We start from the raw sequence: 26537 nt of genomic DNA, 5'->3' as shown, positions 1-26537 counted from the left end.
GGTTGCCAGTGTAGCCGAGGCAAGTCGTCCTGAGAACTGGCTGAGGGAACCTGCTTGAGCTGTTTCAGTGTGTTTTCTAGTGATGACCTGAAAAATCTCTTTGTGTAGTTGCAGTATGAGTCTTTGGAGAAAAACTTGTAGTTATCTTTCCATACATTTTCTAAAAAGGGGGATGTTTTTATGTAGATGTCTGTGGAGACCACCTTGAAATTGCAGAATGAATTAATAACAGTTTAAAATAATCCACTTTTTATGCATGCTGCTTAGAGTAAATGTCTAAATTTAATGTGTTGTCTATAATACTGTTAATTAAAATTTTATGCACATTTCTGGTAAACTTTCACACTTTTTATTGCCCACTTGATATTAAAGACTTTTACGTATGGTTCTGGTCCATACTTAGCTGGACTATGTGTATATTTACCTTCAGGCTTGAGATGAAGGGCATTTTGTCAGTGCAGTGCGAACAAACCCTGGTTTGGGTTTTACATCCCAGAGATCTGAATGGATTCTGCTGGAAGCCCCTGTCTAGGTGGATTTGTATAGCTGTTTCTCTGAACTAAGTTTATTAAGGACTTGGTGGCTTGGCCTCATTTCTGTGTCAGTCTTAGCAAATTAAAGGCAGTTTCCTCCTGCAGATTTCATTTACTGGATTTAATCTCTTGTGAGAGAGCGCTGTGGAAGTGCAGTCAAGAATTCCCTCTGTCGGCATGGTGTGTCTAGAAAAGCACCATGAGAATTCATTGGGGTTGTGTCGTGAAACTATCGGAATGGGAGAAAGGAAACGGGATATTCCCCTCCAGGTTACCCTTGGTAGCACAGGTAAGCGTCACCTTGTCTGCAGAATTGTGTGTTGCCCTTTCTGTCTGTGTGAAGCTGACAGACTCCTCATAAAACGGAGGAAATGGCTTGTAGGGACCAGGGGACTGAAAATGAGGAAGGCTCACCCAAACTGAGCACACTAACAGCTCCCTCTTCCCCTCTCTGCTTAACCTTTTGAAGAAATCTGTGGAAGCTGATAACCTTTTTCCTGTTGTGAGCAGGAACAGCAGCATTAATCCTTACTTTGTGCTTTCTTTGCAATTGTGCGGTGAAAAATGCAACCCCAGATTTTTGCTGAAGTTGCAAGTGCATTGTACTTCCTTGTGAGAAGTGAATTCACTGATGTCTCTGAAAAAACGAAATCTAAACTTGCCCTGTAAGTATTTGATCATGCAGTAGAAACGGTTTCTTGCTTTTGTGCCGGGTATTTGGCTTTTTGATCACTTTAACCATACGATAGGCTGTTACGGTGTGCCACGACCTGCAATAATCAAGTGAAATGCTTCCTTGGGGCGGAAGCAGAGTTTGTAAAGCAGGTATGGAAAGGCATAGAGTTCTCTATGAGGGTTGCTGCTAGTGCCAAAAGTGTAATGTTGGATATTGGGACATCCAGATGTTAATGTGCTTCTCATTAAATGCCTTTGTTTTCCTGAATCCCTGATAGGAAGGCAAAGAACACGCCGGCTGTAGTGGACTGAGGGTTTTCCAGTCTATTACAGAATAACAAGTGGAATCTTTTCTCCAAGAGTGAAACCCACTCATTTCACTTAATCCAGTGTGTTGTGATGACGATTAATTCTTCAGGCATGTATTTCATTGGCCAGAACTTAAGTCTAGTAGGTGTAGCTATATACTGTCAAATGTACCTTGCCAAATACTGTGTGTGGTATTAAAATGACTTTTTCAGAAGCTTGTGAAGTTCTAACAGATAATAAACTTCTCTTTCTTCTTCGATTGGGGAGGTACACATAGGTGAGGCATTTGCTTGTATGGTGTATTTGACTTTTACAAATATTTTGGTAAGGCCTCTCCATCCCTGGCCTCTAGCGGAACAAAACTCTCACAGAGGAGAATGTTTTTCATAGAGCTGCAGTGGGTTAAAAGGCAGGAAATGGGGTTGGGAGGGAGTGGTTGGTTCTCACAGCCAAGGGTGATTCCCAGTGAAGTGTCCTGCCAGAGATCACTGCAAATCCTCCCTTTTCCAGATCATTCCTAAATAATAACGTGGCCAAATGGACCTAAATTAGTCAAAATTGAAATGGATCTTGAATAGAAAAGAGGGGAGGAAGATTGAGATTGTGCTGAGTGATAGAATGTCAGGTAAAATGGCCTCAGTGCATAGGGAGAAGAAATGACCCTGCTCTCAGCTAAGTATGGACCAGAAATATATGAAAAGTCTCTTTGATATCAGGTGGGCAGTAAGAAGTGTGAAAATTAACATTAAACAACAAAAAGGGAAGTAGACTTTTAGAAAGTATTTGAAAAAGAATGGGAAATCCTAAGCAGTAAATGGCTATATTGTGGTGTAAAGTTTTGTTACTGCCAAATCTTGGAACTGCATCTGTCTCAAGAAGGGGAAGTGCAGTAGATGCATGGGAAGATATCGGGGATGATTTGAGAGATGGAGCAGCTGCTAAATAGAGGGTCTGAATTTGAGGAGATCCTCGGTTCAGGAGGAGATGGCCAATTTCTGTAATATCCTGAGTGACATAAAGAAGCCGAAGGTGACTTGTTCTTTATCAAAAAACATGCCCACATCTACAGCTTGGGGAATAAATGTCCGTGTTTAGAATAAGCTGAATACTTGTTTGTGTAGGGTGATCCTGCAGTGCGGTGGCACCTCACTTGGTGAAGGTGAAAAGGGACATAGAGGTGGCTTCAGAGAAGGGTTGGTGGGGACACGGTGAGGCCGTTGCTGGCTGGTAGAGCCTCCACTGCAGGTTGCATCTAAGATGCTGAAGCTGCTGATAATGTAAGGCAAGGGAATAGGTATGTTCTTTTCTCATACTCTTTACATCAGGAATTGTGTCTGAGGGTGTTGGGCCTGGTATCCTGTTCATCTAAACGCTTTAGGAGGTTTCGTAGTTCTCCTCGTTTTGATTTTTTTTTTTTTTGGTGGTGTTTACTGCTTTTCTGGCTGGGTGACAAGCTCAGCCCTTACCGGGGGTTTGTGTTCTGCTCTGGGCCGCACACCGTCAGTATGGTGTGTTCATGGTTAGCTTGGCACTTGTATCCGCTGCTGGCTCCAGTTTAACCCGCTGCAGAGGGTAGTGCTCGCCATCTCTTCTCCGTGGCCACCTTTCTGCCAGGTGCTGCCATCCCTGGGGATGACGTGTTTCAGCTTTGCGACTCACCAAAAGAGAGGTTTAGGTTAAATAAGACGGATGTGTGTTGTGTGTTTTTTTTTAATTTCATTTATTGGTGCCTCCCTCTTTGAGGGTAATGCATTAGAGAGTGATCACAAGGGCAGGTGAGCCAGCAGATTTGGATAGCATTATTTTGTCAGTTCCAACAATTTTGAGTCAATTCATGCCACAATTTGGAGTGAAGCAGCAGTGGTGAGCACCTGGGAGTGTTTATATAGGATCCTTTTCAAATGCTGGGTTTATAACTCACAAACCTGTAAGCGCCCCAGGAGAAGATGCCCCTTTTTATTCCTGTTGCTACTAGCCATCTGACAGCAGAGCGACATGCTTCTACAGCTGGTCTTAAATACTGGGGAGAACACCAGAATGAGGCAGTTTCCCTGAAACTTAGTGTTGGTCTCATTTAAAGTTAATTGGCCACGATGTCATAATTTCCGGAAGAATGAAGAACTGTTAACTTTAGTGGAACAAGATAAAACAGTAACTCATTTGACCTGCTCTGTGGTACTTTAACTTGCCCAGAATGGTTTTGTAGGAAGGGTAAATCTCCTCATGCTAAAAAGTCCTTGTAGAGCTGCATGTTGTCCAAGCTGACAATTCTGTTTTCATTCTAAATAGCACTCTAGTAATTTGGAGAATGGTAACAATGTTAGGCTTGAAATCTGGGCGTCACTGCAGTGGCTTCTGTAAGCGATACCGTTGCTGCTCCTGCGCCTCTGGAGAGACATCCTTAGAGGGCATCTGGAATGTGCAATCTCTGTTCATGTGGCGAGTTCCGTTACAGAATCTGTGCTTAGCATCCATGCGATGGCTGAATATCAAAGACTCTTCTGACTGTGTTAATGAAATAGCCAAATCTGCCAGTTCACTCAAGTAATGTATTCTAAAGCTTAATAGGCCTCTGTTTACTTCAAACAGTGACCTTAAATAAATAACTGAAACGGCTTTAGAGCCTCAGAGCTTGTCCTTGGGTTTTCTTGCCAGTCATTTTGGTTTTATGCTTCCTATAATTAAAAATTCTTCTGTGCTTTGTGAAAGACTGTGGATCTGATGAGTGTTTTCAAATGCACAAAGTAAATGCATTTGGAAAAAAAAGTATTCCCCTCTAATCTGCTTAACATCAAAGGTCACCTTGAGTTGGAGTGCATCATTCTGGTGCTCAGTTCTCTTCCCGAGGCCCGGACTGAAGGCAGAGCACTGTTCAAGATCTCTGCCCTGAAACTGGGCGTGCTTTAAACTTAGCCCAGGTTTCAGAAATAGCTTGGTTAATTTTTAGGGAGCTTTGCTAATTCTCCCCGTGCGCAGATTCCTACGGCAGTGATAGCAAACCGTGGTTGTCAACTGCTAGAGGGAGACCGGTGGCTGCTAAGCAGGGAATTTCTGATGTACATCTCAGGTCTGCAAGCTAGCATTGTAATTTCTGTAATTAAGAATTCCAGGTAGGTTTTAGTTTGGAGACTAAATTCGTAACTCGTTTCTTGGGCGTTGTTTCTGTTTTGCTTTTCAAATTTTGCGTTTGCATCAGCGTGGAGGTTTTCTTGCTTTTGTCTTGTTCAGCAGTTCAGGCTTTTAATCTTCAACGTTTATTATTCCTTGTAGAAGAGCAAGTTGTTTTCAGAATCAGATGCCCTGAAGAAATTCAGGGAGAAAATTCATCGGTTAAGCTTAGCAAAATTTCAGAGGTGCACAGACTGCTTTACATGCAGGAATAATTAGAGGCACAACTAACATGCTTTGTTTTCTTTCCTTACTCAGGTCATGATTTTCATTTTCTCGTGTCATTCTCGTGAAGAGAGGAAATGATTGTAGTGGAACGTGTTACAAATCAGCCACTGATACGCCGGAGCCTTCGCAGTTCAGAACCGTTCATAGAAGATCAAATATAGCCCTTTTTTTGTTTGTGTTCTGGAATCTGCCTTGTTAAAAAGGGAAATAAAAATGACGACTTCGTCTATTAGACGGCAGATGAAGAACATTGTGAACAATTATTCAGAGGCCGAAATAAAAGTTCGAGAAGCGACCTCTAATGACCCTTGGGGTCCCTCCAGTTCACTAATGACTGAAATAGCAGATCTGACTTACAATGTTGTGGCCTTTTCTGAAATTATGAGCATGATCTGGAAACGACTGAATGACCACGGCAAGAACTGGCGACACGTATACAAGGCCCTTACTCTGTTAGATTACCTGATTAAAACTGGTTCGGAGAGAGTGGCGCAGCAGTGTAAAGAGAATATTTTTGCCATCCAGACGTTGAAAGATTTTCAGTATATCGATCGAGATGGTAAAGACCAGGGCATCAATGTGAGGGAGAAATCCAAGCAGCTGGTATCTCTTCTGAAGGATGACGAGCGGCTCAAGACAGAGAGGGCCCAAGCCCTGAAGACCAAAGAACGCATGGCTCAGGTGGCCACTGGAGTGGGTAGCAATCAGATCACCTTTGGCCGAGGCTCCAGTCAGCCAAACCTCTCCACCAGCTACTCGGAGCAAGAATACGGGAAGTCTGGAGGATCCCCAGCTTCTTACCATGGCTGTAAGTACAAGCAAACGCACTTTAAGTGGAAGGTGTCCCTGCCCATGGCAGCGGGCTGGAACTAGATGGTCTTTAAGGTCCCTTCCAACCCAAACCAGTGTGTGATTCTACAAAACAGTGTCTGCTCGGAGGGTTAAGTGCTGACTCAAGGGGCTTTTTGCAGTGGCTGGGTCTTTGTAGGTCTGCTTGGCCGCACTGACGTCATAGAACCGTAGAATGGGTTGGGTAGGAAGGGACCTTTAAAGTTCATCTAGCCCCTGCGACGAGCAGGGACGTCTGTGTCTCTTCAAATGACAGGGTAAGCGTTTGGTTTGGGGAGGATGTGTGTGTTGACGTAAATGGATTTAAAAAGCAGTAGTTTGCTGTCATTTCCCAAAGGTAGCTTTGTCAGGCTGCTGCTGTGAACGTCTCCCACTCCTTGATGGGGTCAGCCCTGGTCTCAGTTAATGCAATTTATTTGTTTCTAGTTTTAAAACAAGTGCTTGAAAAATTCGTTGTGTTGAGGTTTTTCATTAACTATAATTCAAGAAAAAATTAGAAATACAGAGCATTTCCTGAATCACTTTGCTAGATATTTTCTTTGTGCTGCTGCTATTTTCTTTTAGGAAGAATATTGGCATTTAATTTCTGTTATTGCTAGCTCAGCAGTTCTCAGAGGAGTCACTCTTTGAATATGTCAGTGTTTAAATATTTATACTATCAGCATTTGCTATACAAGTATCAGTACTAAATACTATATTTCATTCTTTAACAAAGTACAGTGATGAGGGAAGAAGGGGTTCTTTATCCCACTGCTTGAGGGGAACTCCCTGTCATGTTAGGAGGAGGCCTGATTTGGCACTAAATCCTTCTTAATATAAGTAATGATCTGATGAAAGCTGCTTTGGCTGGAATGTCAGTGGTTGTGGTCTAGTTCTGAAGGAAAATCTTTTCTTTAAATGAATGCTTAGAGTGTGTGGAGGACTGTAACTGAGCCAGTGTGGTGAATCGATTGAGCACCAGTTTGAAGAATCTCAAGTTTGTCATGTCCTGTGTCCCAAAGCGCTTCTCAAATTATAAATAAGTGAATAGTGTCAGTAACCCTGACATGTGCAGCCGTCTGCTGTGGGAGGCAGCAGGACAGATCAAGCTGGGGTGTAGAAAATCGCTGTCCAACTAAAGCTATGGAGAAGAGCAGAAAATCATCATTTTTCCGAAAGAAGTGCTTTTAGGATGCAGGGTTCAGAAAAAGTGCATGAAGGTATGAGGATTTTTGTCTTGTCTCTTAACTAGCAGTGGAATAACAAAGATCTTGGCTTTTTTTCGCTAATAACCATACTTGAGCATTGACTCAGCATACATTTTTAAAGAACGCGTATATTGTTATCACTACAATAATAGTGCTTTTGAGGTCTGCAGCCCTCTGTCAGCTACAACAAACCCGCTTGATTTAGGAGGTGGCTTGAGATACTGTTGTTTTTAACTTCGGCTGATGAACTGAGATAGCAGTCACTAAGGTACGCTGAGCACACCTTCGCTTTGTACCACAAGGTTGTTTCTTCATCGGTTCTTAACTTTGGTTACTGCACGTAACCACTGTTTCTCATGTTAAACCAGAGGCTTCAGACTATTCCTCCCAGCCAGGACTGAGTGTTCTGAATTATTCCTTGGACACTTCAAGAGTTGTGATGGGGGTCTGGGTGTCCAGGAGCAGGTTGGGTTATTCTTTCAGTCCAAAGTGTTGATTTGCTGTGTACTCTCATTCCCCTGCGTGTGACTTCGCTCTCTGTTTGCAGGATTGCTTTTGAGGTAATGATTTCTTAATCGTTTTTTCTCCTCCCCCATGAGCATGTACCTAAGAAGCTTTAGAAATCACAGGCTTTTTTACGGTTGGTTTGTTTTCCTGTAGGTTCTTCCTTTGTTGTAAACTCTCCTGGACTTAATTATCGATCAGCAAAAATACAGAGGGTTGTTAGATTTTACGATCTGCGTCTTTTGAAGTTGGAATGTGGTTCTTGTATGGTTTAAGTGAGTACAGCAAAGCAAGCCAGCACCTCACAGAACAGCTGTGCGAAGTGCTTCCGATAACAGAAAACTTGGTGTGGAGCTTTGTCCTTTATCCTAGGAAACGAGGAAGGAGTTTCATCAAAATCCAGGCATTTAATCTGTTATGTAAATGTAGGGTTATTCTTGTGCCTTCTGAATTTAATGGAAAAGATGCTTTTCATTATTTAAAGCGAAATAGATTGTATCCATCATGTTTTCTTCTGTAACGATACCCTTCTTTTGTTCTGCAAATACGGAGTCAGTAAAATCTAAAAGGAATTAGGTTCTGCTGGGAAATGCTCTCCTTGTAACAGTTCTAAGATGTGGTTGCTGTACTGTATATTCTGGTAGAACTGTCTTTCATTCCTCCGAGCCTTTGAAGAGGAGATCAGAGAGATTTAGATCTGCAGTCTATAGTATGAGATTTGCCTATTAAAAATGTACGTATTTGCTAAATATTTAGCGTGTCTTATTAGCATTCAAACAGAAATAAAGGTTGGGAGAGTGTACCAGCCTTCCTACCAACAAACCTGAACGAAACGTTTTGTCTCTCGGTGTTTCGCTATTCGCACGTTTTACTTCTGTACCTTCCTACGCCCAATGGGTGGGGATTGCAGATTTTGAGAATTCTTAGCTGAACGCATTCCCCTCACTTGAAAAAATTGTGTTTGGCTGTAAAATCTCCTCATTTTTAATACTTTCTTGCATCAGCAAAGAAGCCTGCGCTGGTTGAAAGAGCTTAACAGTTTCTCCAGGGCAAATCACTCGGGGAACAAGTAACTTCCAGGGGATAATGTGTCCGCATTGTGTGTGAGGGCTCTCTTCCCCCTTCTGTCCGTTACTGAAAGTGCAATATTGGATAAGTCAGCAGACCCTTTGTAGTTCAGTTTCTTCGGAAGGTTGACTTCGCTGCGCTGTGAGCACTGGCTGGGAACACTGCGATGCTCGCTCTGCCGCTCGGCTCTACCTGCTTCAGCCTGTGCGTAGGCTTCTGTTGACAGCGTGCGTAAGAATTTGGGTTTGTATTCAATGTTGAGCCAGGAAGGTTTTTCTTGTGGAGTTGCTGGTCTTTGTGTCCCAAATTTAACCTTTATGAAAAAATAAAAGCCATATTGATAGCCTGTGGTGGTGTGAGAGAATTCAAGATGGAAAAGGATCTTTTGACTGATGCACCATCGTCCCTCGCTGCTGCAGGCACGAAACTGGGCATTTTCCCCGGTGCCCTGTCATCTCATCTCTAAAAATGCATTAGGAACTGTGGAAAGTGAAACGGTGAAGCGTGATAGTTTTTAATAAATTCCTTTGCCCCAAAAGCCTGAATGACTTAGTTGGCCCTGAAGATCTCTGGGCTGTAAAGCCGGTATAATTCTAGGGCATACATTATGGCATGTAAACATTACTGACTGTTGATGCAGCCGTTTGTAGAAATATTTGTATGCTCTTGCTATCTAGTCTCCTAATCTGTAAGTGGAAGCCAAGAGAGATACTGTAAAGCTAAAAGCAAAAATCAAGCTCCTCCCAACCTCCGTCTTATCAGCAATTTCTGACATTCTGGGGACAGTTGGCTATCTCCTAGCTTTAAGCCAGGGGCAGCTGATGTTCAAGATAGGACCTATTAAATAACCCGTGACAAAATACATTGATTTATTTTTGAAAATTAATTTATTTAGTTTGGAAAATCTGTAAGTTATATGGTGTCACATGAAATCCAGTGCCACGTTTTATTTCGCAGTGAGGAAATGGTCTTGTGTGGTGCTGAAACTAAACCTGCTGAGGAGAGGAAGGAAATAAGTGGTCAATATTTGAAATCTTGGAGCAGTAGTTCCCCACCCCTAATCTGGCTTTGTGTCTAAATACTGTCTTTATTCTAGACACTGGTCACCCAGTTTTGAGGAGTTCACCGTCTTGTGCCTAGCCTTATTTCATCTGCGGCTGCCAAGGGCCACTTAAATAGGATTCTGGATTTATGGCTGCACGGGGAAAAGTAGGGTGTTCTTAATATAGACCTCTAAGTCTGAACTGCGATGCTGTCTCAAGCCTGGGAGTGAATTGGTTAGTGACTGGTCTCAATGAAGTCCATCTAGTAACTACCTTTTTAAAGTCTTGTTTCAGCAGAGGCTTACGCAGGAATATTATTACGATGTCGCTGCCCTGGAACCATCAGCAGGGCAGAAATGTAACCCACAGCCGATGGTGCGTGGCAGACAGTTTAGGGAACCTGCAAAACGCCGTGCTCGAGCACCCCGGGCCTGCAGAAGCTCTTAGGAGACAGGGAGGAGTGTAGGGACTCGCATTACCTTGTTCTTTCTCAACCGCCTTGGGAGCAGGTTAGTTGTGTTGTCTTCAGCTGACCCATCTGGATTGTCACCCACTCAGAAAGCAGCGTAGTCTGCTGCAGCTTCTCTTGGCTACTTATGGGAGTGGGAAAAATGATGGAAAAACACTCTACCTGGAGGGAGGTGACTGACAAAGCCAATTCCTTGGCACCTCTGCCCCCAGAAGAGTGTGTGCTTGAATTAGTTTCATCTTGGAAGGATCCCTGGAAAGTGCTGGTCCTCTCCCTGTACTGCCTTCGTGGTTTAAAACCAAGTTTACTGAAGCCCTGCTTCTTACAGAGGTCCAGTCCTATTACACCTAAGCCAGGACCTACCTGTGTTGTTTTGGGTTGTACACATGCCCTTTCCTTTGGCCATCTGCTGCCTTGGGTTAGGGTTGCACTTAAAAACGTTGGCAGAGCACGGCTGGTGTGTGGTTTAATGTCCTGATTTCATTCGCATGAACGCGGCAGCGTAGGGAACAACGCGGCGTGCATGGGGTGACCTGATTTTAGAGGAGCGCTTGGCCTAGAGGTAGCCTGCTTGGCTGGGAAGTCAGATTCATTACACATACAGCCTGTTTGAGAAAATAACCAAAAAAGATCGGTGAAAGATGGCCTGGAAGGGGCTTTTATGGATCTTGTGAAATGCCAGCTCTGTTAACCTTACTTATAAAGATTTGGAGAGTAATTTTCTGTAGCTGAAATGATGAGTTGTAATATTTCCAGTGATTATTCACATTAACTTGACTCATTATTTAAAAGCAGTTTTGTGAAGCATCAGCAAGTTTCTGTTCACTCATCTGTGTCAGCATTGTCTCTCCTTTAGCTTGGAGTAGAAAATAATTCAGAGGAATTACTGATTTGGATTTGACATTAGAGGAAATTCAACATGCTCCTGTTTTCAAAGTTTTCTTAGAATCTGTTTCGCATCTTTGCAGGTTGGAATACATCTCTGGCCTTCTGGTTTGGCCAGGGAGCAGATGGCACATCATCCAGCCATAAATGTGGCTGGGCTGTGTGGGTGATTTCTGTAGGTGGAGGTGTTGCAGCACCTTGGTAATCTGACAGGGGGGTCACTGGACAACTCGATTTAATCCTCTCGTCATACTTCTGTCTTTCTGGTGCTCGAAGTAAAGGTGGGAGATGCCACTGGTATAATCAGGCTTCTGTAGTTGCAGTAAATTATCTAACTCTGTCTATTAAGATGAGTGCAGGGATCACCTGAGGAAAAAAAATGCTCTTGAACCAAAACAAGGTTTTGTTCAGTATTAAATGAATTTGAAAAGAGCTCTGTCTGCTTCAGTGCAATCAGGAGTCATGCAGCAAGGCTGATGAGCTCCACCTTATCGCATTAATAGGTGCTATTAATTCTCTTCTTGTATTTGAGTAGTATCTTTGATTCCCAATGGAATCAAATTGTGGATTGCACAATTCCTTCTAGATTAAGCAGTTTGCACATGCCTTTTCCTAATTAGAGAGGTTAGATTGACTTTTTGAAAGTATCCCATCTGCATTTGGATAGTCTTTCATTTGAAGACTTAACAGATGGGATCTCCCTTGGTTCCCAAGTGAATTGCTCTCTGTTTCTACCTTGATATTATTCTAATTTTTCAAGCCAGCCTTGTTTTTTCTGCCTTTGTAGGCATATGGGTTGAGTGAGGGAGCAGCTTCTCTTTCTGAACAAATGTGACTAAGAACTGAGTTCTGTTCTTAAGAATGCCACCTGCAAATTCTAAAGCTGGGGCTGATTTTCCGTGGCGCTCTGTGCCATCGCTTAGTCTAGAGTGACATTTAAAAAAAAAACCCCAAAAAAACAAAACCAAAAAATAAGCCTCCCCCCAAAAAACCAAGCACACACTTCTGAATGAAAATACCCAGCCTGATTTTTATCGTTAATGTAGGCAATGACTCTGCTTTCTAGCTGTGTACTGTACATACCCTTCAGCTAACGGAACCAAACCCATGGACATCTACAGAGGGCTTTAATGTAGCCACAATACAGCGAACGGCCAGTGGATCCCTGGGAAAGATGTCACAGCTGGTACTAGAGACAGATGGTGGTGCAGGATCCCGCTTGAGTGATTAACCGAGGTGGGAAATTCTTTCCTTGTGCTGGAGCCGGGAGCCTTGGTGAGAAGCCCAGCCCGGTGGTGTGTCTCCCTGCCAAAGCAGATAGCCACCCCGTTGCTTCTGCAGGGCTGGGATCTCCAAATTCTCCAAGCAGCAACAAAGCAGGGCTTAGCAGGTCAGAATTGATCTATTGAGACCCATCTTACATAAACATCTGAGTTAACTGTCATGTGCTGTGGGATAAGAGATTCTTTGTGTGGCAGCCATACTGTTACTAAGGCAATAACCTTTATGCTAGATCCTTGAGACTAAAACGTTAATGCAGGGTGAGGCCGATACAGAAGGGCAGTTACAAGACTGCAGGAATTTGGGAGTGAAGTTGCTGGGTAAACCATGTCAGGTTACTACCAGGAACCGTGTTTTGAATTTCCATAATCCTTTTTCAAAAATTATGCTGGCAGCTGTTTAATGTAGATGGTTTTATAAGCCCTGCAGAAGTTTAAATGTGAAATAACAGCATTTTTATCAAGGTTTTTTAATGTGAAGCCCAAGGACGAATTTCAACTTGACAGTTTTTCCCTGTTTTTCCTTGGAAAAGGAGCTCTGAAGTGCCTTTTGGAGTTAATAAACCCAAGCAGAATGAATTGCTGAAAAGCCTTAAAAGTGAAAAGAAATAAGCTATATCTGTGAGACCCCTTATTGTCTGTGTTCAGATCCTGGAGTCAGTGAATGCTGGTCTCTGTTGGGAGCTGTGAGGTAATGTAGCACGCTGCCAAAGCGAGCCTGCCCTTCCCGTGCACGCTGGGAGACGGGACCCACCGTGGGAGGCTGCACGAGGCACTCGGAGCGGGGCGCAGTCCCTGCTTCTTGCAGGTTTGTAGAGCACAGAAAGCCTGTGTGCTGTTCAAAGCTGGAACTGGTGAGCACTTCCAGTAAGTAGTTCTTCACAGGGAAATGGGAGGAAAATCAACGGAGTTAACCCATCTCATTTCATTTGAAGGTCATTCTGCCATCAGCTGCTTAGTTATGGAATGTAGTTATGGCAACAGAGAGAGAAAAACTCCTGCAGAAAGTGCAGGAAACCTCATTCTTCCCCACAACTGCAGTTAGAGAAACAGAAGAGCTGAAGGTACCTGCCTGGTCAGAGTCCAGTTGCCATCTCTTCTCACGTGACTCTGTTGGTGTCCCATTTGTATGCTTGTCCAGCTCTGTTTGTAAACCAGTTATGGCTTTTTCCTTCTACAGTTCCTGCTAGAAAGCGGCTTCTTTCTATTTGTATCTCAAATTTATTCGTGGTCAACTTATACCATTAGTTCTTGTCCCTTTATCTTAAATAGCTTTTCTTGCTCCATAGTATTTGCAAGTCTGATGCATTTAGCAACCGTAAAGTGCTCAATCTTCTTTTTGCAAAGGTAAACACGTAAAATATTCTCCATGCTCAGAAGGGAGGTGTTTCCACATTCGTTCTGTTTTGAAATCATCTGTCGGGGATTTGACTGAGTGGAATTGAATACGGTGTGTTTGATGAATTCTAACCCTCGGACGCAGCAGTGCTGGTACTGGCTGTGTTGGGTTCCTGGCGGGGAGCCACCAAGCATTTTAGTAAAAAAGAACGTTCTCCACGTCTCTGTCTCTTGCAGTTGATGCCCCCAGTTAGCAGAAGGTGGTCATCAAAGACCTGATTTGTCTTTGTATCATCCAGTTCCCTTCTCAGTCATCTGGTTTTTTTAATATTCCTGTTTCTCCCTCTGGCTTGACCTCTTTCTTAGCATCATTTCCCATAACCTCCTGCATTTGTTTCCTACGTAATTATTCTTAAGGTAGGTTTTAAAGCCAGTTCTTAAGAAACTGCTAGTAAACCTCCTTGGTGGTAGGCAGTATGACAGAATCTCTTCTTCAGCCGTTCCAGTTCTTACACTACCCTCTGTTTAACAGTAGCATCCTCCTCAGCGTCACAAGACACTGTGAATCCATATGGATTAACTTCACTGCTCTTCTTTTGTCTGACAGATCGGAGAAGGATCTCAGGTTTGCTGTCATGGGCCACCTTTTGGTAACCTCCTGTTGAGTTTTACCCTGTTCTCTTTTTAATTCTCTTTATTTTCATATTCAAGAATATTCAGATTTTGCAAACATTTTAAGGTCATGTTTTCCGTGCTGTGAGACGTCCTGTTACCCGATGCTCTGTTCATTCCTACCTTAAGTCTGTAATAGTCCATGTAGGATGTTGGAAAGCCCGTCTGTGATTGCTGTAACAAGAAGTACTTGGGAAGCAGGCGAAATGTAGCCACTTTATATGAGAAAGTTTGAAAAAGTGGTAGAATTGAGGTACGAGTAACATCTCTGTGTGAAGTGAGGAGCTTGTCTGGTTGGCTCAAAAGCTTCAGGATCAGCACAGCGTGGAAATACTGTTCTGGGGAATAGATTAACTTGTCCCTTTAGAAATGGAATGGGATGGGGTGGCACTTCGGGGGCGTGATGGAAAGGAAAGGTCGTTGCTCGTTCCTTGTTTACGGAGAGTCACCTTCCTTCTGGCCTGCTGGATGAGAGAGAAGGTTGCACTTCTTATTTAATAATGTCATTTTGGCCTAAAACTTAGGGGGAAGGAAGACTGGGAAATACTTGGAGGATTAAATAGTGATTGAAAAAGTGAGGGTTTTAAAATTACAGTTTGGCAGTCTAGTTTTCACATCCCCAGCTGACCAATTAAGAAGGAACTTGATTTCACTGAGCTTGTTTAAAAGTATGGTTCCTCTCTATTAAATGTCAATATATTTTGCCAAACTAATTATTCCAGCCATTAGGTACAAACTTCTGTGCCCAAGTAAGATGAAATTTCGGTGTAAATGATTTGGATGCTAGAGAATTACCTGAGAGAGCAAGCACAGAAATTGTTTAATTACTGTGTAGTGATAAACCTCCTAGCGTTGTCCCGTTAGGATGGGAATTTCCTCAGGCTACTGTAGTGAAAACATCAGTAAAATGAGATTTGTGTATTGACACGTTGTGTGTTTGAGTTGTCAAGCTTGCCTGTTATTTGAGGCGGCGCGGGGGAGATTACCAGCTGGTTCTTAGCTGACAGAGGTCTTCATGCAAAGAAAGAGCAACCAACAGCAAAAACCAAAGCACCCCCCCCCCACCTATGTACCAAACTTTGTTTTAAACAGAGAATGATACAGTATTTTTGTGAATTTTGAAAATGAATAGCTGGCTTGTTTGTCCCTCAGCCTGCTTAGCAGCTCAGAATAGTTCTTTATCTGTCCCATTAAGACTGCATTATTTTACAGAAAAGTGGGCGGTATCCAATTTTATCCTGATACTGGCCAACTCCCAGCAAATCCTTACTGACATTGGAGGATGTAAGAACCATCAACAGATGTTTCTTGAACGCTTAATTCTGTAGTTTAAGTCAGTGTCCTGCCCCCTAAAGCCCTGATACAGGGTGTCCAGCATCCTTTGGTAATACGACTTGATATTACAAAACCACAAAAACTCTTTGTTTTCCAGGAATGGTTTTTTCCATTGAAGCAATTGAACTGTCTTGCAAAGTTCTCCCTGCTTAATTGTTCTGGTTAACCGCAGCCGTGGTACGAGCTTTCTCTCTGATGCCTGAGGGGGCTGGTGGTCAGTGAGCCGGTGGCCCGGGCACCCAGGGGCTCTGTCACTGTGCTGGGGGCCTTCGGGAGCGACTGTGTGGAAGTGGCGTGGTCTGGTCAGAGGAATAATCAAACGTGTTATAGCTTTTTGGTGTTAAATCTGCTGGTTTTTTGTCTCCAACAGCTACGTCCCCTCGAGTTTCCTCGGAGCTCGAGCAGGCCCGGCCTCAGACAAGCGGAGAAGAGGAGCTCCAACTGCAGCTGGCGCTGGCGATGAGCCGGGAGGTGGCGGAGCAGGTCAGTTCCCGTGTAGGTTTCCCAAAGTGTTCATGCTTTGATAGTTGAAACTACAATCCTGTTGGTTTTCACTGGCAGCTTGGCTTTGCTCCAGGTGGACTAGGGGGAGAGAAAGGCCAATTTTAGATGATGTTGCTCTTCTAATTTATTTTTTTTAAATCTCTTTTTAAAGTACCTTCAGCCTCCGAGCTGTTGAGACTAGTGGAAGATGACAGTCACTTTGCAAGAAGACTTTATGTGGGAGGATGTTAATCATCACATTACTGAAGCTGTTTTCAGTTAGGGAGAACTGAAAACATGCCTAGTCCTGAAAACCTTCATTAATGAGGCTGGCATAAGAAATGTCTGATTTCTGATTACAGTGAAATTGTGAATGATCTGTTCACTCGGTAAGATTGTTTGGAACAGAAGGGTGACCCTCAGAACCTGGTTTACAATAGCTTGGCTCCTAATCTGTCACATGGGATATGTTACCGTGTTCATTCTTAGGAGGTTCATTCTGAAATTGGAGTGAATGCCGTGATTGTGGAAAAACTTTGCTGCATGTTAATACATAAGCAAATTGTTGAATCTCAGCTATGAGTGAAAATTGGAGTCAGCTGAGCTGAGTGTCTCTGGTATTTCAGAGGCTTCCCATGGCAAGTTGAGCTTACTGCTGTATATTAAGCATTAGTGTCTCTCTGCTTGGAAAGGGAAACTGTCACCCAGTAAACTTCGTCATTATTGAGCAATAAAGTGAAAGAAAATAAAATTCAGAGTCTGTCAGTTGAAATAGCTTTAAAAATCGCAAGGGAAATACCAGCTGGGGAATTAGTCAACTTCTGAAAGACGTGATGCAAGCAAAGATATTTAAAGTAGTTGAATGTACCATAAACATGGTAGTTTCCAGATGTTCAAAACCTACAAAATACGCCTGGAGTCGGCTATGAGATGAATTCACTTCCCCTCTTCAGGGCAGTGGCCTCAGGTGTGGAGGGTGGCTGACAGGGCTGGGAAAATTAAAGTTGAAATCACTGAGTCCTTCAGTGGTGATTTGAACACTCCGAAACATGACCATAATGTAGAGATGGGATGTTCACTTTGTCTTTCTGGGGTGTTTCTAGTGTTGTAACAATATTGAAAAGAATGCTTCGTTTATTAGGAGCAAAACAACACGAGGGTAAATTTCAGTCACCAAAACGGATGTTATGGTGGTGCTGCAGGGTCAGGGTGCTCCTGACCTCTGGTTGAGGCAAGAATCAGAAGAAATTCTTACCACCTGCTTGTGTCATGTATAAATTTCCAGCAAATAATCCTGGCGATCCCACTGCGCGTGCCCGGGGTGGCAGGGAGTACTGCCTGGGCCTCCCCCCCCGGCAGTGGCCTGCCGAGGGGGCTAGGTGCCTGGAGGGAGCGAGCAGCACAGTCTAGGCTAACGGTCTATATCAACAGTGTTGATTTCCTTTGCAGGAGGAGCGCCTCAGACGCGGAGATGATCTGAGATTACAGATGGCTCTGGAGGAGAGTCGCAGAGACACAATTAAAATTCCCAAAAAGAAGGAGGTAGTGCCTTCGCCTAAGAAATTCCCGGTTACGCTGCCAAAAGCTGAAATACAGTAACACAAAATAGCTTAATACTGAGCTCTTTTATGCTTTTGGGTTTGCTTTGTTGTCTAGCTTAAAGCTTCTTCCATGTGGGTTAAATTTCAAACTACTAGTCAATGCAGGTGTGTAAAAGGAAAAAAAAATTAATAATTGCTTCTTCACTCTCATGGGTTTGTACTTGGGATTGGTGATGCTCTTCATTAAAGCTCAGCTTATTCCTGCCCCCAGCATACCACTCTGTTGGACCTAATGGATGCCCTGCCCTCGTCGGCACCGGCCCCCCAGAAAACAGAGCCTTGGGGACCTCCTGCCGTTGCAAACCAAACTGATCCCTGGGGAGGATCCACAGTTGCAGCTACTGCCTCTGACCCGTGGCAATCGTTTGGTAAGACTAAACTGCCAGAAGGAGTGCTCTCCGTTAAAAGCTTTTGCTTCCTGATGTTGAGCTGTCCGGAGTTTCTCGGTGTACGGTGTCATGCTTGGTAGCGAGAGGGTATTAGCCCATCAGAATTGTTTGCTGTACTCCAGAACTAACGTTCTCATTTCCAAGCAGAAACAAATGGAAGTTGCACTCCGTTGCTGCTTAAAAAGCAGCTGGGTTTTTGGGTGTGCATTTTGAGTGTTAGGAAAGAGGAGGAGAGCAAAGCTTCTGTCGGCTTTGTACAGCAAAAACAACTTGTCTCAGACTGTGGGGGGATGCTCCAGCTTTGGCTGCTGGTTGTGCCCAATGCCAGGGGTTTAGGCTCTTGCCAGTATTTAATACAGTACTTGGGCAGGGTGCTGTGGTTAGGAGAGCCGTAGATCTGAATTGCCGGATCTTTAATTGCTCCTGGTGAAATGTGGTGTGCATACCATCAGAACCGAATGGATTAAGTGGTTTAAATAGAGGTTTTTGATACTAAACAAAAAAATTGAGGTTACCATTTTAAATATTCGCTGTGTTTCATAAGCTTTTGATGCTGAAGTCATGGAATCTGTTTCTGAAGTGAAAGAATCCAGTGCTTCACATCTGAAAAAGCAATTAAGTCCAAATCTGCTTGTTTGCTTTTGTGTGTGTGCTGCTGCCTGTGTGGTGGGCTGGTTTCTAGGTTAGCCAAAGTCTGTCCGAGGAGTTACTCCTTGGCATAAGGATGGTTCCTCATAGTATGTGTTAAACTTGCTGCACCTGTGGAATTAGAGCTGGGTCTATTTTTTTTGTTGACTTTCTTTTTTGAGGGGGCAGGGAGTTTCTGTGCCCATGGGAGTTTTTTCCTGAAGACCCATAGCTTAGTTCTGTCAGTTTGGCTTCAGGCTGGGGACTCTACAACCTGAACTATAAAGTGCTTCAAAGTGATTTGCATTAGTGTTCAGCACACCACCGTTGACATTCCTGATGAAAATGGTGAAGTTTAATGGTGAAATGCATAGTTTTTTCCCCCCTCCTCTTTAAAGGCACCCTCACAGCTTCTGGGCCAACTACAGTTCGCTGTTCGGAGTGTGATCTGTTTCTTTTTTGGTGATAAACTGCAAGCACGACATCAAAAATTTCAAGTTTTGGGCCCTATGGCTACTCAGTGTATTTTTTCTGTGGTTAAAAATCTTTCTTCACATCTCCTGCTCAATATATCATCCTCTGACAGCTTTTCCTTGCATCACTTGGGATGCACGCTGTTCCCAATGGCTCCCAACTTTATTAACACTCCCTTGTTCCAGCTTGCTGGTTACTTGGCTCCCGAGGTCTTGAAAGATGTAAGATCTATGAAATTGCTGTTAATAAGAGTGGCTCATTCAGTTGCATTTCTCAAATCCTTATGTGCTTTGCCATTTCAGTACCGATAATGGAAGCTCCGGGAAGGTATCTCCCCGAGTGCTCTAATTTTGTGTGCCCTCTTTATGAAAGAGATGATGTTTTTTGAAAGCTTTCATTTCTGGGAAGTGTTGTCATTACCATTTCTTGTGTGGCTTTGCTCGTAACTCCGCACTAAGGGTAGATAAAGGAAATGTAAGTGCTGGTGTGGGAATAGCTGGGACTTACTGGAGAATTTTAGCACTGCCTGGTCTGAAGCTGCAGCAAGATCATGCTGCCTCTTGAGGAAACAAAGACCTGGAGTTTGTGCCACTCTGTGTAGCATTGAATTGGTTTTCAAGAATATTGTGATGCCAAGGGGGTTTTGTATGTAGCTTTGAAAAATACAGCAATATTCAGTTGTGACTCGAAACCCGTGGTGGTGGAAGATGATAACCGTGTGCAGCATGGGTAATTCTGTCCTACTCTTGGGTTGTACACTGGTTTCGTAATCAAACCATGGCTGGTGGAGAAGTTTTGTTGGGAAAAAGGAAATGCGTTTGCACGCACTGTCTGACTGGAAGGGGATTGATGGCCGTGGAGTTGTACAGGATGTGCATTCCTGTGTTCTGAGGGGCGGGAGGGACGGCGTGGGAACAAAGCAAGAGTGATACCCTCCGACACGGGCCCGCTGCAAATCTGAAATGGGTTCTGCCTCTCTGGTCCGGGGGTATGATAAGCCAAAATAGTTCCATTCAGTGGTAGAAGGAAGAAGGGGTCACCTAAGCTTTGAATAAAGAGTTATCCAATAAAAATGGGAATCCTGAACATACAGGAATTAGGTTTAAAAAAAACAGGTAGGAAGGGATGTCTGTGGACAGCTTAGATCTGTGTCAGGAGGAGTGCTTACAGATGGGAATGAAAAAAGCACAACTAGCTCGGGGAGGCTGATTATATTTTTATAAAATAAGGGTATGGTTAAGAGTTTGAAAACTGTTCCCTGGGAATCCAACAGATTTCTTGTGTTTGTCCTAATTTAATATTCTATATCTCTTGCCTTTTAGACATAGACTTTTTAGAAGTCGCCTTTGCCGTGAGTTCCTGTGATTTCGGTCACCCTCAGACAGATGTTGTCTGTTGTGGTGGCCAGGCCTGTAACAGAAGCAAGTTTATTTTCTCTTTTGGAGCTGCAGATGTTTTTATTCGGTTTCAAATAGCAGATTTGTCTTATTCATCTGTCTGGGGCAGAATTGACGTGTGCTTGTTGTTCAGTATGTATGACACAGGCTTATCAGTATTCCTAATGCTGAACTGCTTCACTCAGTTATGTTTAGTATTAATTGGCAGTAATGGCTCATGAGACAGATTAATCTCCAAGGAAAGCTTTTCCAAGTGAAACTCTGCTGACTTGTGTTCCTGCTGGCTCTTTTTGCAGGTGCCAAACCAGCTGCTTCCGTTGACCCTTGGGCACCACCAGCAGGATCCACAGCTCAGTCTCTGTCCAAAAATGTTGACCCTTGGGCTCCTGCTCAGCCAGCTTCTACTGCAGCGAAATCTTCTGTGGATCCTTGGGGACCAGCACCTGCAAGCAAACCTCTCTCTACTTCTGGTGAGCAGTGGTCTCATCCTGTATACATATTACTTGAGTAATGAAGGTGAAATCCAAATGATTTTTTTGCTTTTCTTGGTTAAAAGAAGCTATGTGCTGAACAATTTGCAGAACTGGGCTGTAAAATAAACAGGAGTTGTAATAGCTAGCAGCAAAAAGAACTTCAAATGTAATTATTCTGACTTAGAGCTCTGAATTCGTGTCACTGCTTTGTGCTCTGTCCATTCTACGTTCTTTCCTTGGCCTGTGTGGATGCATGCTGAGCACTTAGACTGCTGCTGTTGGCTTCTTAAATGGGTTTTATCTTTAATTAGACAAGGACTTAATTTCGGAAATGAACAATACTATAATTTTACCTTTCATCATGGTAAATGGCTATGTAGATGGATGTCTCTGCAGCTGTAGGGTGACAGGTTGAGCAGCTCCACCCTCTGAGGAGACTTGCAGAGGTGCAAACAAAGGTTTGGTGATTCAGAGTGTGGGTGTGAAAGCTGTCCCGAAGCCCTTGTGCAGCCATGTCCAGAAGGTGCTGATGTAATTGTCTGTTCATGCTCTGTAACGAATGCAACCCTGCTGCATGTCAGTACCTGGTATTTTCATGTTGGCACCGTGGCTAAATGCATCCTGAGTGCATTTTCGGGTAGTTGTTCATCTCCGTACGTAATAAAGGAATCGGAATACTGCAGCAGGTTGTCTCATCAGCTTTTCACTGGGCCAAGGGCAGTAACTGGATTGTTAGAGAGTGATTTTGGTTTTTTAACTGCGGTGATCTTCGTTCTTGGGAAGAAGTATTGTTACACATGACTTTTACTCGTTCTCTCAGGTTTTTGTCTTTGTGCGCTCTGTGTGGAGCTATGTTGGTACCTTCGTGCGCTTGAAATGTGTTGAAAGTTCAAACTGAACTAGAAAATCATTTCAAGTAAAAACCAAACCCACCCAAACTTTAAAGCTTTTCAGGGGTGATTGCTGTTCATTTAGGTGTGTGTTTTCCCTCCATTTTGAGGTAAGGGTTTGTCCACACTTTGATAATGTTGTGTATTCTTTGGTTGCAAACTCTGGGCAAGTTCTGGTGCTTTAGCTAACGGGGCCTTACCATCTCCACGTGGTGTAGATAACCTTCGCTCTTGCATTCCTCTGACCACCGCTTCAGTTGTAGCAACGCTGCGTTTCTCTTTGGGACTGTATTCAGAAGGGTGTTTTACTCGAGGGCTGATTAACGCACTTCAGGCTGCAAGCTCCTTGCTGTTCTCTTCTCCTGCAGCAGTATGGGCCTGCCCGTACGTGTCTCTAGTGCAGACACTATCAAAACCCAGCATGGGATTTATAAGCACATCGCTCTGAAGTAGATGGGTCATCATGTGAGAAAGGACAGTTCTCTGCCATTATCCTTCCCCCTGGTCCTGGGTGAGAGTAGGAGCACTCGAACTGATCTGAACCGCGGCCCTGGAACCTGCCGCGAATGGGTTAGACGTTGCTTTCGGTAGGATCAGGTGTGATGGAACCGAAGATGTGTTAATGACAGGGCTGTCTTGTTGTTTTGAACAGGAAGTACATCTTTTGACCTCTTCAGTAATTTGAATGGTACAGTTAAAGATGATTTTTCTGAATTTGACACACTTCGAACTTCCAAAAAGCCAGGTATGAATCAAATTCTAAGCACGTGGACAGTTTGGGTGACAGTCTCAGCCACAAATGTCTCAATCCTTAGAATTTATTTACAAAAAATAAATAAAATGGACTTTCACAGAGGACAAGATTAAAGCTGGTGATGATGCAGCACTAAAAGCTTGTTGTTAACCTTGTGGCCTGTGCATGAACTTACGGGGAATGGGCCTTTTGGGTTGTAAGCCACAGACTTTCACCCTGTAACCTGTTGCTGCAATAACCCAGAAATTTACTTGCCTTCTAAATTTACAGTATCCAGTGTGTTTGGGGTATGGCTCACGCTCAGAGTCAAACAGAACAAGGTTGGCTGAATTACTCAAGTACTGAATTGAGTAGGAACTTCAGTAGGAAGACGAGAAAATACACTTCTGTGAATGCTTTAATTGATTTTTTGTTTGGTCGTTGGTCACTAAAATAAAAACTGCCAGACCTTAACTGCTTTGATACTATGTACTTTCAGGACGGTTCTGCCTGAAAGAATGGTGACTAATTCAAAGCTGGGCTAGGCTGCTTTAACACACAAAGGAGAGCCTGGGCGGGATCTGGCCAGGAAGGGTGCAGCAGTGGTGCAGGGCAAGGGCCGAAGCCAGACCTTTTGAGTATCTCTTGCCTGGAGACTCCTAGTCCCATCTGTTGCAGCGTAGCTGTGCGACTGCTCGTCAGGCGAATCAGGAGAGCACTGCAACGCTAACTGTAGCTTCTTCATACTCCTCTAAAGAACGTTTATCTGCTTGCATGCTGGCAGGGTGTAACGCGCTGAAACGTTTAAATCTGACTAACCCAAACGCTAGATTTTAAAACATTTCTGCTGTCTGAGACCTCAGGGTTTTCTTTGTTTGACGATACAGTTAATGAGATAAGCTTGGTTTTTCTCTTTGTGTTGTTTCAGCTGAATCAGGTTCCACTTTGCCATCCCAGCATAGCGGTACCACAAGTCCTGATCTCTTTGATTCCCAGCACTCAAGCACGACATCAGGCAAACAAAGTGCCGCTCGGAAAACCCCTGAGTCTTTTTTGGGCCCCAACGCTGCTTTGGTGAACCTGGATTCGCTGGTGTCTAAGCCGCCGCAACCTGTTACTTCACTGAATCCATTCTTGGCGCCAGGTCTGTTTCTGCGCGTTCCTTCGGTTTGCTCTTTTGGCTTTCCCTCCCTGTAGGAAAACTCTGCGTAACTCAGTCCTGTGTGATTTCATGTAAGCTCTTTTGGGGCTTGTTTTTCTTGATTACCTCAGCCAGAAGATCATGGCTGAGAGCAGGAGGGTGAGGCGTCATGGTTTCAAGGCATGCTGCCGGGCCCTGGAAGCACAGGGTTTATACCCTTGGGTCAGCAGTTGGCCTGCTGGCTGAGCTTTGTTTTCATCTGCTCTTGCCCTTGCTCTCTCAAAATGATCTGTGTTAGAAGGCGGCTTTGGGTTATTAAAAATAGCTGAGCTAAAGCCGATTGACTGGCAGGACAGGTAAGATGTGAACATGTGCCACCAGAGAGTTCCTTGGGAAGGTAATAGATTCGTGTGGAAGCGGGTAGGAATTGCCATTTTGCTCGTGCTACCACAGCCACAGTATCGTCTCTGACTGCAGCCTGAGGTTCCAAATAGCACGCTGCAGTAAAATCAGTGGTCTGCTGGGCAGGCTGTCGTTAGGCCAGCATGATACAGCTGTTTTGATCAAAACACCTCCCTGTATTGTGGAAAAACCAGGCTGTTGCAGTTCTCCTGTAAATTGGCCCCTTTTAGAAGTGAGCCTTCTCTTGCAGCAGGCTTGGAGGGTGACAGTAAGCACATGGAAGACGTGTGTGTTATTTTTAAAGCTGTTCATAGGTGCTGAAGTTTGTGTGATGCTAGAATGGTGAAATACCTTAAAATGGTATTTCAATATTTATTTTCTTTACTCTTGCAATGTAAAAAAAAAAAAAAGAAGACATTAAACTCCTTGGATAGGAAAAACCCTGTGGGTCTGAATGGCCTTGGCAGTGTTCAGCAAGAGGAAGTGTGTGTGTCTGCCATTACCGGTCACTACGAAAAGTTGAGAAGGGGTGACTGGGCCATCCAAATAATGCTGTACATACACGGTAGAAGGGATTTGTGGCGTTGGCAGCAGTCCAGGGAACCTCAAATGCTGGGAAAGTTATTCTCCCCTTTTTTCTAGCACCGCCGTAATTCGGAAACAACTTGTTTACTTTATGAATTCTTGTCAAAACTCGGTGCCAGAAACATGTGCAGCTTCTAAATAGAGTGGGCTGGATGAGCTCTTGAAGCAAACGCACCAACCTGCAGCGGAGGAGTACGGGGAGCCTGCGGTTCTCTTCCAGAGTGCAGATTTTAGGTAGCATGTAATAGAGAATTAGGGATCTGGATGTGGTGGTAAGGCATGTTCCCTGTTACTAAGTTTAGGAGCTGCCTCTCCCAGCGACTGCTATCAGAAGGGGAAAGCGCCAGTCAGCAAAGGGATGTCTGTGGCCTCGATAGGTTCAGGGAAACAGCCTGTACGCTCGTGCGCCGGTGCAGCCCCCGTTTGCTGCTTGGCATCCGCGCAGGCTTCTCCACAGGGTGTTTTGGGGCTGGGAGCACGTGGGGATGTACGGAAGGTGTGTTCTTGGCCAGGAGGCCGATCTCCAAAACCTCATGTTTACGGAGGTACCATTTCTTCCCCTCTTCCCCCTCCTTCTCTCCAAACTAGGTGCCGCTACAGCACCGACTCCGATCAACCCTTTCCAAGTGAATCAGCCCCAGCCGCTCACTCTGAACCAGATGAGAGCGAGCCCTGTGATGGGAACCAGCCCTTCCTTCAGCGCCGTGCCACCGATAAGCATGGAGCCAATACCTCTGTCTTCCATGGCCCCCGTGCCTGTGGGAATGGCACCGATACCAGCTATGGGCACTGTGGCCTCCCTAACGCGGATGGGCCAGGGGCTGAACGTGAGCGTTGCGGGATCAATGGCCCAACCTCTTCACAGTACGGGAATCCCGCCGTCAGCATCCCAGTCGACAAATACAACTAACCCTTTTCTCCTATAAAGACCCGATTAAAGGAACTTTCTTTTCATAGTGTTTCCAGGCTGAAGTCTTTACAGCGACACGAACGTGGCCTGTGTGGACTGAACGGTGTGTAAGAGACTTGGAAGTAGATTTGCAGTTTACAGTTATGATCTTTGAAGAGTTGTCTCTACTTACCAGTTAATCTAAATCTAGTCTTTGCTACAGATGGTACCTTACTTTGGCTTGTTGAGCATTATGTGAAATGTTCAGACTTCTCACCAAAGTTAGATTCTGCCCATTTTGTTACTTTGTTAATCATTTCAATACACTTTCTAGGGAGAACTTGCCATTTTAAACTCCGTTGGCTATTTTGTAGATGTCAGATGATGTGCTGGATCCTGAAATTACTATTTACCTGCATCTGTCACTTCCTATGCCCGTAAGATAGACCTGAGATTCAGAGTGCTAGTGAATGTTTTGCACATAACTACACACAGTTCTAGACTGTTGGTTCACCCATAGTCCTTACTCTTAGGAGAGAGCGATTCGGAGGGCCCAGGGGGCTGGTTTTTATGCATTAAACGTTGCAACGCAAAATCGCACTGCTTTCCTATCAGAGGTTTGGCTGAGAGAGCGAGCTTGTCTCCAAAGGAAACAGACAAAACACCCACCAAAAACAGACTTAAGAACCCCCCACGAACATTCTCGAGTTGTTGAGTATAACGTGTGCTGTTGTACGCAGTGTTGAAGTTGTACACTACTCCAAGGACTCCTGAGGAACTCTCTGTGAGTGGCATGCTGCACTCGTGCTGAGTGAGTGTCCTGCTCTGTGCTTGTCCAGTACCGGCTTCGTTTGGAAGTTCATGTGTATTTTGGTTTTATTTGACTTACAATGTGAGTTGAAAGGAAAAA

At 44.1% G+C, this 26537-nt stretch overlaps 1 protein-coding gene across 3 annotated transcripts; it reads left to right on the top strand.

Moving 5' to 3' along the window:
- The first annotated feature begins 4940 nt into the window (after nucleotides 1–4940).
- On the top strand, nucleotides 4941–25960 carry EPN2 (epsin 2). Of its 3 annotated transcripts, none has more exons than XM_010149411.1 (8): nucleotides 4941–5721; nucleotides 15914–16026; nucleotides 17476–17568; nucleotides 17839–17995; nucleotides 20811–20984; nucleotides 22530–22622; nucleotides 23539–23754; nucleotides 25327–25690. In XM_010149411.1, exons 1-8 carry the CDS (start codon nucleotides 5127–5129, stop codon nucleotides 25662–25664), a joined length of 1779 nt encoding a protein of 592 aa, XP_010147713.1. In that variant the 5' UTR covers nucleotides 4941–5126; the 3' UTR covers nucleotides 25665–25690. The 3 variants fall into 3 exon arrangements, with proteins under 3 accessions (XP_010147713.1, XP_010147712.1, XP_010147714.1); XM_010149410.1 differs by having other exon boundaries at nucleotides 4947–5721; nucleotides 17476–17573; nucleotides 17817–17995; nucleotides 25327–25960; XM_010149412.1 differs by lacking the exon at nucleotides 22530–22622 and having other exon boundaries at nucleotides 4947–5721; nucleotides 25327–25960.
- Nucleotides 25961–26537: the final 577 nt, after the last annotated feature.

Source organism: Eurypyga helias, unplaced genomic scaffold, assembly GCF_000690775.1.
Source record: "Eurypyga helias isolate BGI_N326 unplaced genomic scaffold, ASM69077v1 scaffold18463, whole genome shotgun sequence".
NCBI lineage: Eukaryota > Metazoa > Chordata > Aves > Eurypygiformes > Eurypygidae > Eurypyga > Eurypyga helias.
The sequence above is the reverse complement of the archived record's forward strand: the minus strand, read 5'-3'. Positions and strand labels throughout refer to the sequence as shown.